Below are 16,672 nucleotides of genomic sequence, written 5' to 3' on the forward strand. Positions count from 1 at the left end.
GAAAATCAGGACATTTTACAGAGTTATTTAATCTGAATTTGTAATGTTACAATCTAAATTATTTTTAAAATGATTTGTTGAAGTCTTAAGTCTAATCAGAATACAGAAACAATTATTATTAGTCCAGTTACAATAGCACTGATACTTATAGTCCAAATTATGTAATTATAGCATAAAAGAATCAAGAATACAGTTAGAATTCCTATTTTAAATTTTCCTAGTTTCTATCCCTTTTCTTTGGTGTTATGCTCACCTTTCCAATTTTCCTTTGGGTCCTAAGGTCAACCCTTCATTCTTCCTCAGGCAGAATGGCTGGCATAGGGCAAGAGGTGTGGAAATGGCTGAGACGAGCCATCAGCATCCTGAGTGCTTTGCTAGGAGGAGTATGATGTTGATGGTGGGGGAGGAGGAGTTCTTTGATCTTGGGTCTGCTTGGGGTTATGTTGATAAGTTTTGTTAACAGTCTGCTTCTATGCTCTTTCTTTCATAGGCTACCTTTTATCCATTTTTCTTATTCTGTTATCTCCAGGATGAGTTTTACCTCATTCACAGAATGAATTCCTGTAGCATTCCTGTAGAGATCAGTCTCTGACCATTGTGATTTGTGTTTATAGCTGAGACCTCTGGTATCCTCCTATATGTTCACTCTACAACACATTTTATTCTGGAGTCGTGGTTCACTCCACAGAGAATAACTTCTTGTTATTGCAGTCTGTTAACAGATAGGCATTGCACTGTGCAGTTACACAAAGTTAAACTAAAACAAATTCAGACAATAGTCACCTGACTACTAAACAGTTACTATTGCAGCTAAAATAAGCTAAAACTACCTCAGGCCATGAGAAACCCAGTCAGGTGCTGAGACTGTTAGGTCAATACAAATCTGTGGCCAGTAACTAGTAGTGGCAAAATTATATATATATTTAACACTAATATAAGCACTGCTGGGTGTGTTGACTTTAGTGACTATTTTTTTTCCATATTTTAGGAAGAAATATCCAAAATGCATCGTCTCCTTTTCTGTAAAGGCTGTGGGCATTAAATGTTCATTTTATTTTTAATACCTAGATTTTTCTCAGCAAGATTCTGTTATTTAATTTGTAAATCATAGTTATTTCAAAACACCAGCATTACCAGTAATCTAGGACTACAGATAGCATTACAGAAACTAAAGTGTAAACACATATACTATGTGTTAATTCTCTCTGTATATGATTTTTGTTTACTGCAGAAAATGCTTGACTACCTGAAGGACAAAAAGGATGTGGGTTTCTTTCAGAGCCTTGCTGGTCTTATGCAGTCCTGTAGGTAAGAAAATATCTGCTTTACAGATTTATTATTTCGTATTTAGGTTTTATTCCACAGGATGTTTAGTTTAGTTTAGTTTTAGCATCTACATATTTTTTGCAGACAGCACTTGTGATCTGTAATGTGCTGGATTTGGGGTAAAGGGCAAGGTGATGCTTATGGTAGGAAAATCTTTATATGACGTGGATCTACGTTAGTTAGAGAGCTCTTCTCACACACTTTTATGGCATTAATATATGCTAGTGGCTAGTTAATATACGGAAGAAAATGACTCCAGAGTTAGGAGCATTCCTCAGCAGTGAATTCTTAACAGTGGAGATACTTTGTAATCCTGCAGAGTCCAAATTAATGATTAATGTTAAACAGTCTCAAAGATTTTGGGAAAACCCCATTTGCTAAAAGTGCTAATAGGGTTTTTGAGGACAGAAAAAGGAATGGAATACTGTGTCTTACTAGTAAGCTGAGGTGATACTGTGATTTTTTTTGTCCATTCATGCTTCTTCAAAGTTTCTGTTGATTTTATGTATATATATACATACATACATATGTATATATATAAAAAAACACGCACACACACACACAATTGTATATTGTATATATAATTATATATATACACATAATATTTATAATATATATTTTATATGGACAAACCAAACATATAATTATATATGTATTTATATATATATATTTAAAATATTTATAAAGTATCTATTATATATAAGTCCTGAGAAGAAACCATTTGCATAAATAATAAATTAATGAATATAATACAATGAGCTAAAAAGGACTTCCTGGATCAAGGGATTCAGTCTTCTGTTATGTGAAGGATACCATGTCATATCCTTCTTTCATAACACTATCTTTGGGCAAGCTTAATTTTGAAATCAGTCAGATTTCTTGCCAGCAGAAATTCTATTGGACATCTACATTCACCTGACTTTTGGAAGTGTTCTTAACTTACAAACAAGTTATCCCTGACTAGCTAACATGCTCAGTCGAGAGAGGCAGAACCTTGCTGATTCACAAATGGAAATCTCTTCATTAAATCTGGTTAATTTAATACAGATCCCCCTTTGGCAGCCTCACTTTTTCAGAACTTGTCATAGAAAGGGGCACTGAATGGAACGAATAACGGCATAGTTTCTTAACTGACCTCACTGCTTGGGATGAACCAAACTATAACAAAAGTAGTCAATAATATGGCTTCTTTGTAACCCCTAAAATGCCTGTGTATGTCATCAGCTCATACATTCCCCCCCTTTTTTTGTTCAGTCATAAAGAGCTAAATTCTATTGTGATTTGCAGAGCAAAAGTAGTGGTTGATATGTTGCATTAAGTTTTGTAATCTTGTAGCTGACAGGTATATTGAGCCCCTGAAATGTATCTTCTTGGCTCTAATATGATTGTACACTTAGCTGAAATCATAAACTTTTCTCTATCATCTTTCACATAATGAAATATTGCAAATATTTAATCAGAGCATGCATATAATTTTTCTCATTGCAGTGTTCTTGACCTAAATGCGTTTGAACGTCAAAACAAAGCAGAAGGCCTTGGCATGGTGACTGAAGAGGGATCAGGTATTATTATTTTAATGGAAATAGTCTGTCATCTTTTGTCTTTTACATTTTGTGGAAGCAGGCTAAATATGAAGGAACCCTGTAAATACATATCAAGAGGCTGAAGCTAAGATATGATTCCTAAAGGTGATTTATATTTAATTGGCCTACCTAAGCCTGTGCTAGACAACAGTAAATCACGAGCATGTGCTGAGTTTCAGAACTGTCTCAGAGGAATCTTACCTGTCATTCTAAAGAAGAGAAGAAGACATTACGTGTAAAACTGAAAGTAGATTCTAGTTACAAACAGTAGTGTTTGTGCATGTAAAACATTTCAGAAAACCCTAACCGGTTTCAGCATAAAATGAAATTAAGAGCTCCCAGCTTATTTCTTCAACTGTTTTGGGTGGAATGAAATACAGACAATTTAGTAAGCAATAAATTAAATATCAGAGATCAAGGGAATTATATTTGCTGTTTGGAAGAAATCCGTTTGGAAAGTTTCTTCTTTGAAATAATTCTTTTCTGTTTGTCTTTTGGGGAAATATTACAAAATTTTCAGTTTATTTTTGATTTTGACCCAGTTTGGCTTTCTATCTTCTGTGTTCAGTGTTGATTTCTGTCTTCTGTCTGACATTAAGTTCAGTTACTCTCTTACTGTGACTATCTGGAACCATTAGGTTCATTCTTCTGTGACTAATAGAGCTACCAAAGTGCATTTTCTCCCTTTATTTTCAGTACTTTTTACAGTGTATTTTTGTGCTTAAATTCTACAGCAAACTAATCTTAACATGCTTTTATCTTAGAAACAAGGTTAAAAAAAAAACTTGACTGAGCAGTCATTATTGCACTTTGGAGTTCATAATTCATACCTGCAACACTGAATCTCTCGTTGGCTATTGTGCCTGTAGCTCTTCTATGTTGACATATTTCCTGATTGTTCAACTGCTTGACTGAATGTCAAAACCACAAACTGTTAAATTTGAGTGAGTGACTTCAAGAGTGATCATAAATGCTGCTTCTCCGAAAGTGTTCCTACAGTTTAAATTGTAGATCAAATCCTGCTAGACTTACATGAGTAAACTAAATAAAGTTAACCTGTGTGGATAAAATTCGGTCATGTGATGGTGGATTGAAGACTGATGCAGCTACCTGGCTGACAARGTTTTGACCATTGCCATGTCTTACTAAAAATTATTCTCCAGAGTGTTTTACTCTTTTGGATAACATTTCTATTAATAAATATTTAAATTGATTATTTATAATGTTGGATTTTGAAATAGGCTTTCAAAATACAGTTTCATTTTTCTTTTTATTGGCTTCCTCTTTTACTAAAAATGACAGATTTTTGCATGCAAATATAAATAACTCTTTGAAAACTTAATAATTGACTCTACATATGTTAGAGTATTTTTGTGCTTCCTCGTTGTAGGATTTTTTCTTTGTTTTTTTTTTGTTTGTTTATTTGATCTTTCTCTTTTACTGCAGAACTAATTTTGCCAAAACCAATACTGAATATGTTTTGTATTTGCTAAAAAGAACTTCTCAACCTTTTTTTTCCCTGTTTATTTTATTTATTTATTTATTTATTTTGAACTAAATGTCCTGTTCTCCCTTCCTCAGTCATCACTCATGAGCGTGGTGATTATTAAAAACAACTATCTTTATTTTTCCTCTTGTTAGCTTTGTGTCAGCACTGTACAGCTCCTGAACACCATTAGCTTTTTTGTTCCTGTAAGACTGTTTAACTAGTGGGTTCTTTTCTATTATTATTATAATTGTGTACTCCAAACTTTTTGTTTTTTGTCAACTCTCCCCACTTCTTTGTTCTTCCTCCCTTTCTCAGGATTTGCACAGTAACTGGCACACTAGATGTAAGAGCAGCAAGCTTTTTAAAAATTTCTTTATTTTGGGGGGATTTTTCTTCATTAGTTCTTTCTGTTTTAGTTGGCCCAGTATTTGCGGTAGATGAATGTTTAAAAATATGTATCTGTATCTRTACATACACAGACCCTTGTGCTATAGTCTTCCTGTAGTATTTATGTTGTTATTAAATGTGGCTTTATGGCTGCACTGATTTGTGTCAGCACGGGAAATCAGTGGTGGAGCCAGTGAGGATTCAAGGGTGGTTAGCAAGGGGAGGACTTGCCACTGGCTAGTTTTATCTAATGCAGTCAGAAGTTGATACAAGGAAGAGGTAGTGCTTCTCTAATTTAGAGAAACAGTGTTTATAGGTTTTTCCTTACTTTGAAAGCTAGTTGATGTCCAAAGATTCCTATACCTCTACATCCTTCTAAAATCAAGTTAAAGAGGAGCTTTGTAGGAGCATTTACCATGAGCATTGCAATGAGAAATGAGAATTTAAAATAAAAAGTGTTGACCATTCGGCAGGAAGACTAAGCACAAACACAGCAGATGCCTTTTCATTAGTCAAATGTTAAGGGAGGGGGCAGGAATCTGGATTTTTCATTGTTTTCTGAGTGGAACTCTTCATTTGGCAGTTTAACAAAATTCTGCAGTTAGGATCATGTGTTTGATTCCCTTTAATGTTACTGAACAGTGGCAATAGCAATATCAAGATAAAGTAATCACACTATGTCGAAGATTTTTTGGTGCAAAGGGATAACATTTGGTAACAACTCCCTTTTTACAGAATATTATCAAGTTATTGGAAGTTCAAGAAACCAGAGCAAAACAAAGCCAAATCAAGAAATCCTGTACTTTTTCTTTTTAGGGTTACATTATTATGCGACCTTCAAATAATAATAATTCTTTTATTGTGAAGCACACCTTTTTATTTCATTGCAAAGTAGTTTACATAAGAGTTTTAGAGCCACTGGTATTAATGCCTGATAGCATTATGAAAGCCCAGCCAGTGTGTTTGTGGGGAAATTCCTGTGGTGAACAATTTCCGAACATCCTAGATTTTATGGGATAGCTGAGATCATATGTCTGCTTGCAATCCTATGAATAACCATCTGTCAAGCACTTCCAAGAAGGTGTTGATGTTAGATGTGGAAATACTTTCTTCCATTGCTTTTTTCAAATGAGGTACTTGCACCATGAATAATTACTCCTCAATTCAGGAACATTTTGTTGATTCTCAAGGGAATAAAGTAATGTAAGAAGTGCTCTGTAGCCTGATTGCCATGACTTCTGAATTTGATGCAGAAGCATATTAATGAGTAATTGTCATGGRACTACTGCCTATAAACCTGAAAGTGTTCTTGCCAAAGTCAAACAAAAACTGCTGTTGATGGCTGTGGCAATGCAGTCAACTTCTCATCAAGGACACTGCTATATAAAAGTTTGTTTCTGGTCCCATGTCAACCCTGGCAATGGACAGAAAGCCCTGTATTGAGTCAACATGGATGTCAGATTTATTGCTCTATTCCAGCTGTTTCTTTGTGCTGTCCACATCTTAAGCTCCTTGTCCTGATTTTCTTCTGACTAGTACTACCTTCCCTTTCCAAACCCTGAACCCCCACTGGTAACAACATTGATGGTTCTTTAGCAAAYGTGTTTCTTACTTGTTTTTGTGATGTACTCAATGTTGTATCATCTTCTGTACTTTTTTTTTTTTTGATTATTCCATTTTTGATTATTCTGGGAGTCAAAACCAAAAGCACATAGAAATGCTTATTATATTGTGATGGTTTTTCATTTAACAATCACAGTCCATTCTGTTTCACTGTAAGTCACAATAAGCTTGAAAGTGCAATGTTTTTCTCCAAAGCGACTTGCTTTACTTACCAGATGATGTAAAAAGTTTACGATGTTTTGTTAGATTATCTTGCCTTCGCTAGGCACTTTTCTAGAGTGGTATTTTAAAATTTTTATTCTTTTTTTTTCTTTTAAAAAGACTTCATAAAGAAACTTATGTGTGTTGGAATTAATTTTTTTTCCAAATGTAATTCACAGTCACATGAATTACTTACCACTTGAAACTCCCTGCTTTCTAGATAGTAATGAGAAAGTTTGCATAAAATTGCTTTCTTCAGTGAAATGTGGTCAAATATATTGGGCTCATTTTGCAGACATGAAAAGAGGATGGATCACTGAAGCTCAGGTATAATTCAAACCAAACGTCCCTGAAACAGTAATAACCTTCAAATCTCTCAGATATTATAATGAAAAACATATTTTTAATTTGAGGAACTTTTAAAATAATTAAACCAGATAACCTCTACGGAGAAATAATTGCTTATAGTTTGAGTTATATGGAAAGGTGCATGAGTTCCCCAAGACTGAACAACAAGGCTGTTGATAGAATTAGCAAAATTTTACATCTAAGATCCTAGTTACTCTGACTTCCAGTCCTTTTTTCTGAATATTGGTGGCGCTGTTACTTTACTGACCGTTTCAAGAGAACGTTGCTAACATCTCTCTGCAAACATAATGTCCCAGTCTCTGATACTCATTTGATTTTGTATTGACATTACTGTTCATGCTACTGTTGTTAAACATTGTCTTCAACAGGCTTAATGTTAGTAAAATGGAAAAAAAAAACCTTCTAAAATTTTGGACTATTTTTAGACTGACATTTTTAACGTCTCTTAAATATTGTAAGAAGAAAACTCAGTTTCATTTGATTGGTATTGCATTTGAGAGACAGTTTTTAAATAATCACATGGAAATGGAACTTTCAAGAGATAAGTAGATCTTTTTTGTCGCCTAGCTGAGTCTTTGTCATGTGCTACGGTGTCACCTTTGGTACTAGGCCCATTGATTTCTTCCTTTATAAAAGAGTCCCAATTTCACACAGGAAAAGGACATTTAAACTGTAATTGATAGGTTACTGCCAAAACACTAGCTGATGGCAAAACATTAGTATTCTGTAGTGAGATCATAATTAATACTGGCAAGGTAGCCCCTGTAGCTTCTTGAGCATTGAATGTATTTGTACATTTCTATAATATGTGGCATGAAACAAATATTTCTAAATAGTAATAGAGGTAGGCTCTTTTTCATTGAGAATAAAAAAAAGAATTATTAAACGTGGGCACATGCACTTTCAAGGAAAAAAACATGTATTTCAATTTTTGTTCCATCTTATTTTTATTTACTCTACATGATATTTCTGTTCCTGTACATTGCAAACTCAGGCTATCAGTTTTGCACAAGCTGCGGACATAAAGCCTTCATATGTGTAGCCATATCATTTACATACAGCATGAGTAATGGCAGCATTTTAACTATTTTAACATATGTTTAAGCAAATATATTCCAGTGTATGCATCATATCAATGGAAGCTAAAAAACACAGTGTCTTGACACCCTAAGCCATATGATATGCAATGTGTATATTTGTAAGTACATTATCTGTATAAATGTTTGTGTGTGCTGGCATGAATTTGTGTGCATAGCAACAAAGGTGGTTCTCTTAGATTTTATACAAAGAAATGTATCTACCCACCACTTCTATAGTATCCAGCAAGATACCTCTTGCATTCAGTAAGTAAGTAACATCTGAAAAACAAAATTCCTGACAACACCAACATTACCAGTATTTGATTTAAGTCAGATTATGGTCATTATATGTAGAAGTAGAAGTCTGATAATCAGGATTATTTTAAATCTCAGTATGGCCAAGATTTTTTAAACAGTTTTTTTATTTCACTTTGAAATACATAAAATATTATTTTCAAAAGGAACAAATCTTTCAGCTTATGTGATATGGACCCACACCTGGAACTAAGAGGAAAATCATTTTCTTTCCCTATGTTACAAGAAACTGTATTTGCATATATTTTGGTGATACTTGCTCTTGTTTCCAAACATTATGTTGATGGGAGCAGGGAATAGAGTGAGATAATATATTTTTAGTATTCACATTAGTTTTCAAATTTTTTTTTGCTTCCTAATCCTGTCATTTTACTGAAGCTTCTCACTTTAAAATTCACAGGCTGTGGACTGGTGAGTCCATTAGCTTGAATGTGTAATCATTCATACCTTTATGTACAAAGAAACCTCTGATCGTGTTCCTGTTTATAAATATTCTAAATTGTAATCTATACTGTTTATAATTCAGCTCTAATAATGTAATTATAATAATAATATAATGAATGCAGTCCTTTATAAATATAGTTATAATCATCAATCAATATAACAATATGTCAATAATTATCAATGTAATCATTGTCTATAATTTCCAGTCTTTTAGAACCTTCACTCTTCTTTTCTCTCTCCCTTGTTTCCTTCTGTTCACCTACTTGAAAAAAATTTTTTTTTTTTTACGTTGGGTTTGGAAGTTCATATAACAGTCGAAAATATCTCGCCATTAAAGAAAATCTTTTAAATATTTCTGCAATTTGCTTACATTTTTATCTCTTCTCCTTCTGTTGCCTGCAAATAACACTTCACCACATATTAAAATGATGTATATTTTCAAAATGAAAAAGTTTTTATGGTTTCCATTTTTGTTCCCATGATACACATTCAGAATACTTGTTCAAAACCCTAAATGGGAAATTCCTCACATTTAGTAGGGTGACGTTTATTTGTTTTGAACACCTCTGCTGTTGTCCTCTTTTCACTAGCTGTCTTTCTACTTCTCTTTCTCAGTCTATGGCTTTTTCCTAGGTGAATGGATGTTTCCCATCTTCACACTTCAGTGTACAGAGTACAGTACTCTATATACTGGTGTAATTGGAATAGTGGTGTATTAACTGAGGGCTTTTTAGCCTACTGTTTTCCTGTGAAGAAGCAGAAAAATGATTTGAATCTTTATGTATTTTGATATTAGCTGTTTACCAAAAAATGAATTGAAGGGCCTAATTCAGCAAGGCCAATGGGTACATGTTCATCATAAGTTTAGTGCTTTATTTTATAAAGGGAGATGGATGGCCAACATTTCTTTTGTGTCAATGACAAACTGGTGCTAAATCCTCAAACTCATTTGTGATTTTTTGAGAATTTGAGAATGCAGATATCTGTACATTTCTTGGGTCATTTTAGGGTATTTTAAAATCTATTTTAAGTCTAATAGTTCATTTGAGAAATATTTTTCATTGATTTGATTAAATCTTCTATATTTTTAAGTGCCTTGTTTTGTCATAAATGGGAAGCAAACTAATCCAGTCCTGACCTTTGTATGTAGTGCAGCATTCATGCCCACTAAAATAAAACAAGAATGTGAATCATGGATTATTTTTAAAATGCTGCCAAGCTCATACTGCCACAGTTTATAAGGAGAACGTTATGTTTTATAATTTATTATTATTAAAAAAAAAAAACAAAGTGACTGTCTGCCAAGCACAAGTCATATGTGTTCCCGATTAGTGGCTATAAATTTTCTCTCTTCTTCTCTCTTCTTTTAAATTAAATGTGGAGATTTTCTTTGGGGGGGGGGGCAGGTATGGGGAGTTACTTGACAGCCCGTGATAATTTGTGCTTCCATCTGGCCTTTCTACAGGAGAAAAGGTGATGCAGGATGATGAATTCACATGCGACCTCTTCCGCTTCCTCCAATTGCTCTGTGAAGGACATAATTCAGGTTTGTGGGCAGGCTGCCAGTCAGTTAAGCCAAGGTGATGGTAACTAAGGATAAAAGCTCTTCATTACTGAAGGCTTGGCAACTTTCGTAAAATATTATGAAAGATGGTTTAGCTGCTGGACTGTACATGAAAGGAAAATATTTATGTAGAATGATTTTTTTTTTTTAATCCATTTAAACTTTGTAGAGAAAATAATGGTTTCCAAAATGATGAGTTTTGGATCTTGACTCATTGGGAAAGGTAAATTGTAGAGAATATGTACATGGTAACTTCTAGACAACGATTGAGAGGAAAAATAAACCAGGAAGGCCTTTTAGTACATTTATCATATCTTGGTATTTGTAGACTTTGTGGTATGCTATTTGTCACAAATGACAATTGGAATTTTATGTGTCATTATGAGGACATACAGGAGATCTTTGAGGAAGTAGCATGGTTTTAAAATATGAAATCAAACAAATGCCAGTCATTACATTAAGCATATTTTCATTATTAAGTATGTTTCCTGGAAGTCTCTGTGGTATTATTGGAAAAATAAATATATATATATGTTTAGCTGTTGGACTTATTTATGACTTTGTAACCAGGAATTATATAATAATGGAACTTAGTTTTGCTTTTATTTAGCAAAGTATAGGCTAGGTCTAACTCCATTAGTATTAATGGAGTTTTAAATGTGTAAAACTGATAGAAATAATGCCTAGTTAGAGTTTTATAGATGAAAAAGATGATAAAAGTTCTGGCTTATGGTTTTCTGGTAGACTAATGTGTGATCACCACAATAAAATGCTAAAACTCTGAGAGTTAAAAAGTTTGTAGCAGTTAAAGTACACTTGTAAACAAAAAAGATTTTCCATTCCTTTAAGCTATACTTTCCTAGATCACATTTAATCAGAATGAATTTGAATGTGTAATTTTGTAAGTGTTTGACATATAAATAAAAATAAACTAAAATTTTCTTTGCATTTTTAGATTTTCAGAATTACCTGAGAACTCAGACTGGTAACAACACAACTGTTAATATTATCATTTCCACAGTGGATTACTTATTGAGAGTTCAGGTACATTAATTTATACACTAATGAAGTAGATGACATTAATTACTTGCATCTGCACAGCTTCCACTAGAAGCTTTTATTCATTTTTATCATAAGGCAGTATCTACTTTCTATTTTCTTGTACATTTGGTGTTCTTCATAATAGTTTTGTGTTTGGATATCCCTACTGCACAGTTTTGTACAGACACTAAAGCTAGAATATAATGCTCCTTTGTCTAACTTATTCTATGTATTTGAATCTTTGCAGCAGATGATACTGTGTCATGGCCACTTTCTGCATTGCTAGATGCAGTCCTAAATCAGTTTCCTGTTACTGAATGGGAGGGGTATCCCGACTGTCTTGTCTTGTCCCAAGCAAAGAGTTCTTGTAGGAAAAACTGCACTGGCTTCCTGGAGGAAACAAAGGCCAGGTCTTTCTGCTGTATCTGTGGTATTAACAGTCCCCCAGCCTCTAGCCTGAGATGCTCAGCTTCTGTCTATATAGCTCAGCTCAAACCCTTTTTTCTTTCCTACTTTTTCATCTATGTGCTTTTTTCTGGTCATTTGTTTTTCTTCTGATGATTCTTTGGTCCCTTTCTCTTCATCTTGGAATTTGTCTAGGTTCCTAGTGTGTAATGCAATTCAGATACACAGTCCAGTTCCTTTCTATGTAGATTCTTTATTTCATGTGTCTCACCAGAGGTTCGCTMACCTTAGTAATGCAGTAAGAAAGAAAGCCAACTTTTTCCATGAAATGTTCCTTCTTTTATATTTTTCCTCAAGAAGAGTATACTTGCATTCTCTCATTGTGTTTACATTAGGGAAGCAAGATCAAAGGCAGACATCTTGTACTTGAAGACTCTGAGTTTCTTAATTTCTCTGGAATTTCCTTCAGTAATAAGTGGTTTGCTGCCACAAAAGTTCTGTTTATAGTAAAATCATACTTCGCCATTAATGTAAAATGTTTGACTTTACCAGAGGAGCACGCTGATTCGTCACCACATTTGTCCTGCTCACTGAAACCCATGTTTTTGAAGAGAAAGTCTGTAATTCTTTATTGGTTACAGTTCTTTAAATACTGTTATTTTGCACTATGAGACTTAAGGGTGATGAAAGTGTGAAAGACTGATGTCAAACATTATCTGTGAAAATATAATGGAGTCTTTTAACCAACCAGAGAAGGTAGAAAGTAGATACATGCTAAATAAGAGGTAAGCATCAGTAAATAGGAACTCATTTGAACTGTGGATTGAATTAGCCAGTTTTTGACTCAGACTACTCTTTGGCTGTGAAGTCTTTTGTATTGCTGAGGTTAAGCTTCAGCCAGTTGCTTTTTCACCCATGCTTTTGTCTGAACGTGGGTCTGTTATGTGGACAGTCATGTGATGGCATGGAGTACAGCATAAGAATTGTTGCCTAATACAGAAAAAAATAAAAGCAGAGGCAAGATTAAAAACCATTTAACCCTCTGATTTGAGTTCTGTCCTTAATCTTTAAATATGAAAACATCACATTGTCACAACCCATTAGAGAATAATGAAAAAAATCTAATTTGTTTCCTGAACAGAGTAAGTGAAAGACATTAAAAAATATATATTTTGCGATAAACATTAATCATTTTTACCTATTTCTCTTATCTCTCTGAAAATCCACTGCACATGATACTTAATCTGCTATGTTTGTTTTAAATTTACTGAGTGAAAATTTCCCTTTAGCCTTTTATTTATTGGGTCTAAGAATTCTAGTCTGTGAAAACTGATCTTTTTTAAGTTGCTGCTGTTATCGACACTGCTGCTTAGCCTTATACGTTCTCTAGAAGTTGTAGGAACAATAGTAATAATAATGACAAGAAAATGATTTTTATTGCATTGATTATTTTGTTGAAACTTTTGTTAACTTTCCTTTGGGGGAGACAGAAAGAAGAATCATGCACACAAAGGAACATTTGTTCCCACTATTGACTGGGTGCCAAGCACACAGTATAAAGAGATTGTTTAATGAACAGCATACAGCATTGTGGTACCAGTGAATACTCCTTTTCAGAATGCAATTGGTTGTGTTTCTAAGAGCAGATTCCAACAGATCTAAGGTTTTTTTAACTAGATTTTGAGGGTTTTTTCTTTATTTCAGTTTATTCCTGTTCCTATTGATTTCTCTTGAGATCAAAATATAATTCTTGAAATCATACTTGAGAATCTTTGAAGGATCATTTAAAACTAAATATTAAACTAACTACTTTTTAAAATTCTAGAATACTTATATAAACTAAACACTTTTCAGAACTATGTTACTATCTAATGTTATTTTTATTATCCTGCTGAAGAACCAGTTAGAGGCAGTCTGGCTGCATAATCTCTTTGTGCTTCTCACAACTGTTTTTAGGAATCTATTAGTGATTTCTATTGGTATTATTCTGGGAAGGATGTTATTGATGAGCAAGGACAACGAAATTTTTCCAAAGCCATCCAGGTTGCAAAACAGGTTTTCAATACTCTCACAGAGTATATCCAGGTAAATTAGTTTCATTATAATTTTATGGGTTTTTACAGAAATTCATCATACTTTTGGCAGAAAGATCTAATGTAGATAGATGTAATGTCAACAGAGATGTAATATAGATACATTTATGCCTCAGATCTATTTTAGTACTTTTATTTAAGTAGGAACTGAAGTTTTGAAACATATATAACTGTCACTGCTCTTTTGGAACCTTAGCAGTTTAGTCAAATTTGCAGTTGTTAGTAGATAATCTTCGTTTGTTTGTAGGCAAAGATAGCAGTTTTTTCTTTTTTGTTAATTTGGTCCAGACCTTAGCAGTGTTATCCACTTTAAAGTCTTCACTTTTAACCCACTGAGAAACTAAAGTCAATGCAAAATGTAGTCACATAACTAGTCAATAAAGCATTAGATTGCATGCTGTGCCAGGAATAAGGCTGTTTTAAGGCATCAGTGCCCTGTTTGAAATACTCAAGTCACATGCTGTATTTGAGAACTGTAGAGATGTTCTGGAGATCAACTCCACAAAAAATGAAAAGAGCAAGCTGGCAGGACTGAATGAACACTAGTGAAAGGTTAATGAGGAAATTAAATGTCCTGTGCTCTAAGAAGGCTTTGGGTTGCGTGCAGCAAATAAAGAATGTGTCGTTCAGTGAATGATTCATTTAAAAACGTCTTTAAAAAAAACCTTGTTCTGTGAGATTTGTGCATACTGTACTCTTAATAATAAGGTAAAGGTCCTATGAGAAACCTTTTGAGATTTCTTAACTATTTGTCTTTTGTGATTATTAGCTAATAAGGATTTTATTCAATGTCATTTCAGTCATCAAAAGATTTTAGATTCATGCATTTCAGAATTTGGAATGCTTGGAAAAATATTTCTTTAGCATTGTGTTCTAGAACAAGTAGAATATGCTGGAAAAAAGTAAGGATCCTGCTTCTCTGATCTCTTACAGCAATGTCACATCAAGCCTTTATAAAGACTTCTGGTTTACAGTACAAAATAGAGAAGAATCAGCTTGAAAGTTTGTACCCCTTCAGCATTTGCAGTTTAAAGTTGCAAGCAGATAAATTTTTTGTGGTTCTGAATTAGTACATTTGTACTTATTTGGCTAAAACAGTCAGACTGTGAATGATTATTAGAAATAGGCATTGCTTAGAGTCAGTGGTGTTATGAAATAGATAATTCTATGTATGTTTAGTTTTTCATAGCAGTTTCTAAAGGACAGCCCTCAACTATGCACTGCCTCTATGTCTTCCTTCCTATTTTTATTGTTTCTTGCAAATAAACCCTGCTTTTCTTTTCTTACCACATGAACAATAGGGACCATGTACTGGGAACCAGCAGAGTCTGGCACACAGCAGGCTGTGGGATGCAGTGGTTGGTTTTCTTCATGTGTTTGCCCACATGCAGATGAAACTGTCTCAGGTATCTTTTCTTGCTTTTTCCTTTTTAAGTTACTAACTCTTTAGTAAAGTTCAACTGACTTGTTAATACTTTTTGAGTCATTAATAATAGAACAGTTAGTAGTGGAACTATGAGGAAAATAAAAGAGACAAAGAGATGGTCAAATACAGCAGAGTTGAGGGTATAAATTTTAAAATTACAGTGGACGTGAGTAGCAGGCCTGTAATAGGATTACTGAGAGTAGGCATGAAACCAATCACAGATAAATGAAGCATATTACCTGAATTCAGAAAAAAATAGCCAGGTCCTATGTTTTCATATCAATGTTCTGTTGCCATTTTTTATGCAATTTTGCACCAGTCTTTTATGCAGAATCCATCTTCCACATTTAGGTGTCTAGTTCAGTGCAGACATCTAAGCCTCTAAGACTCTTCTCCTCTCAGTAGAGAAAGAGGGTATCAGACCTTAGAATGGTTGGATTGCTTTTGGATGTTGGTATGCTTTTCATGGGCTATAGAGGTAGTATAGGAGACTGTCATAGACAGCCCTTTAGAGGGCTAAAATTAAAGGAGAAGAATCCTATCCTTAAGCAGTATGTTTTTTAACTTAACTTTTGAAGAGCGTGGAGTATGCCTTATTACACATCTTAATTGAGTGCAGAGATCCTGATTTTTTTTTAATTATTTGACATTCTCAGAGAAAAGTGTCATAAGCTTGAAAATGTTTTAGTTGTTGTTAAGCAATACAGCTCTGAAGGCTATGAGGTTTTCAGTTTTTACTATTTGGATAGATTACGGATCAAATATCCATGTAGGTATTCTATGAATGTGTTACATAAATGAAAACAGTCTCGCTCAAATGATTTTCTTCCCTGCCCTTGGGACTTTATTGTTGAAAGTAAATTGATTGCTTAGATCTGTAGACTTTGTCAGTGCTACAGATATGCTTCTCATTCCTTATGGATAGATAGATATCTTCTTCCAGAAGATGGCATCATAGTGAAAGCTGTTTCTCCAGAATGATAAAAAGAACAGCAGTGAATTCCCACTAATGTGTATTTCTAAGTGTATACACATACTATCATAGTTACCAGAACATCTTTACTATTTTAAGAATGGAAAAAATAGTTAACAATTGGGTAGGCCACAGTGGTGACTATCGTGATTTCTTCCTGAAAGAGCAAGGCAGCCCAGCCACAGAAAGTGATATCTAAATAGTTATAGAAAGTAAGTCAAGCACATGGACACAGTGTATTGATTATGAAAGATGACGTGACTGTTGACAAGACTTTGTTTCAGAGTAATGACAACCTTATAGTCTCAGCTGTGCCCTGAGTGGCTTCATACCATCTCACAATTACTGCATCTA

The 16,672-nt window shown here is 33.9% G+C and overlaps 1 protein-coding gene across 1 annotated transcript in view; it reads left to right on the plus strand.

The window, feature by feature from the left end:
- Window positions 1-16,672, plus strand: part of RYR2 (ryanodine receptor 2) — a 479,557-nt gene that overhangs the window by 423,520 nt on the left and 39,365 nt on the right. The window contains exons 83-88 of the mRNA XM_026085098.1: window positions 1,232-1,308; window positions 2,815-2,888; window positions 10,282-10,362; window positions 11,336-11,424; window positions 13,783-13,911; window positions 15,221-15,325. Coding sequence (XP_025940883.1) covers window positions 1,232-1,308; window positions 2,815-2,888; window positions 10,282-10,362; window positions 11,336-11,424; window positions 13,783-13,911; window positions 15,221-15,325 — 555 coding nt within the window. The remainder of the gene's footprint in view (window positions 1-1,231; window positions 1,309-2,814; window positions 2,889-10,281; window positions 10,363-11,335; window positions 11,425-13,782; window positions 13,912-15,220; window positions 15,326-16,672) is intronic.

Source organism: Apteryx rowi, unplaced genomic scaffold (genome assembly GCF_003343035.1).
Source record: "Apteryx rowi isolate R43461 unplaced genomic scaffold, aptRow1 scaffold_66, whole genome shotgun sequence".
NCBI lineage: Eukaryota > Metazoa > Chordata > Aves > Apterygiformes > Apterygidae > Apteryx > Apteryx rowi.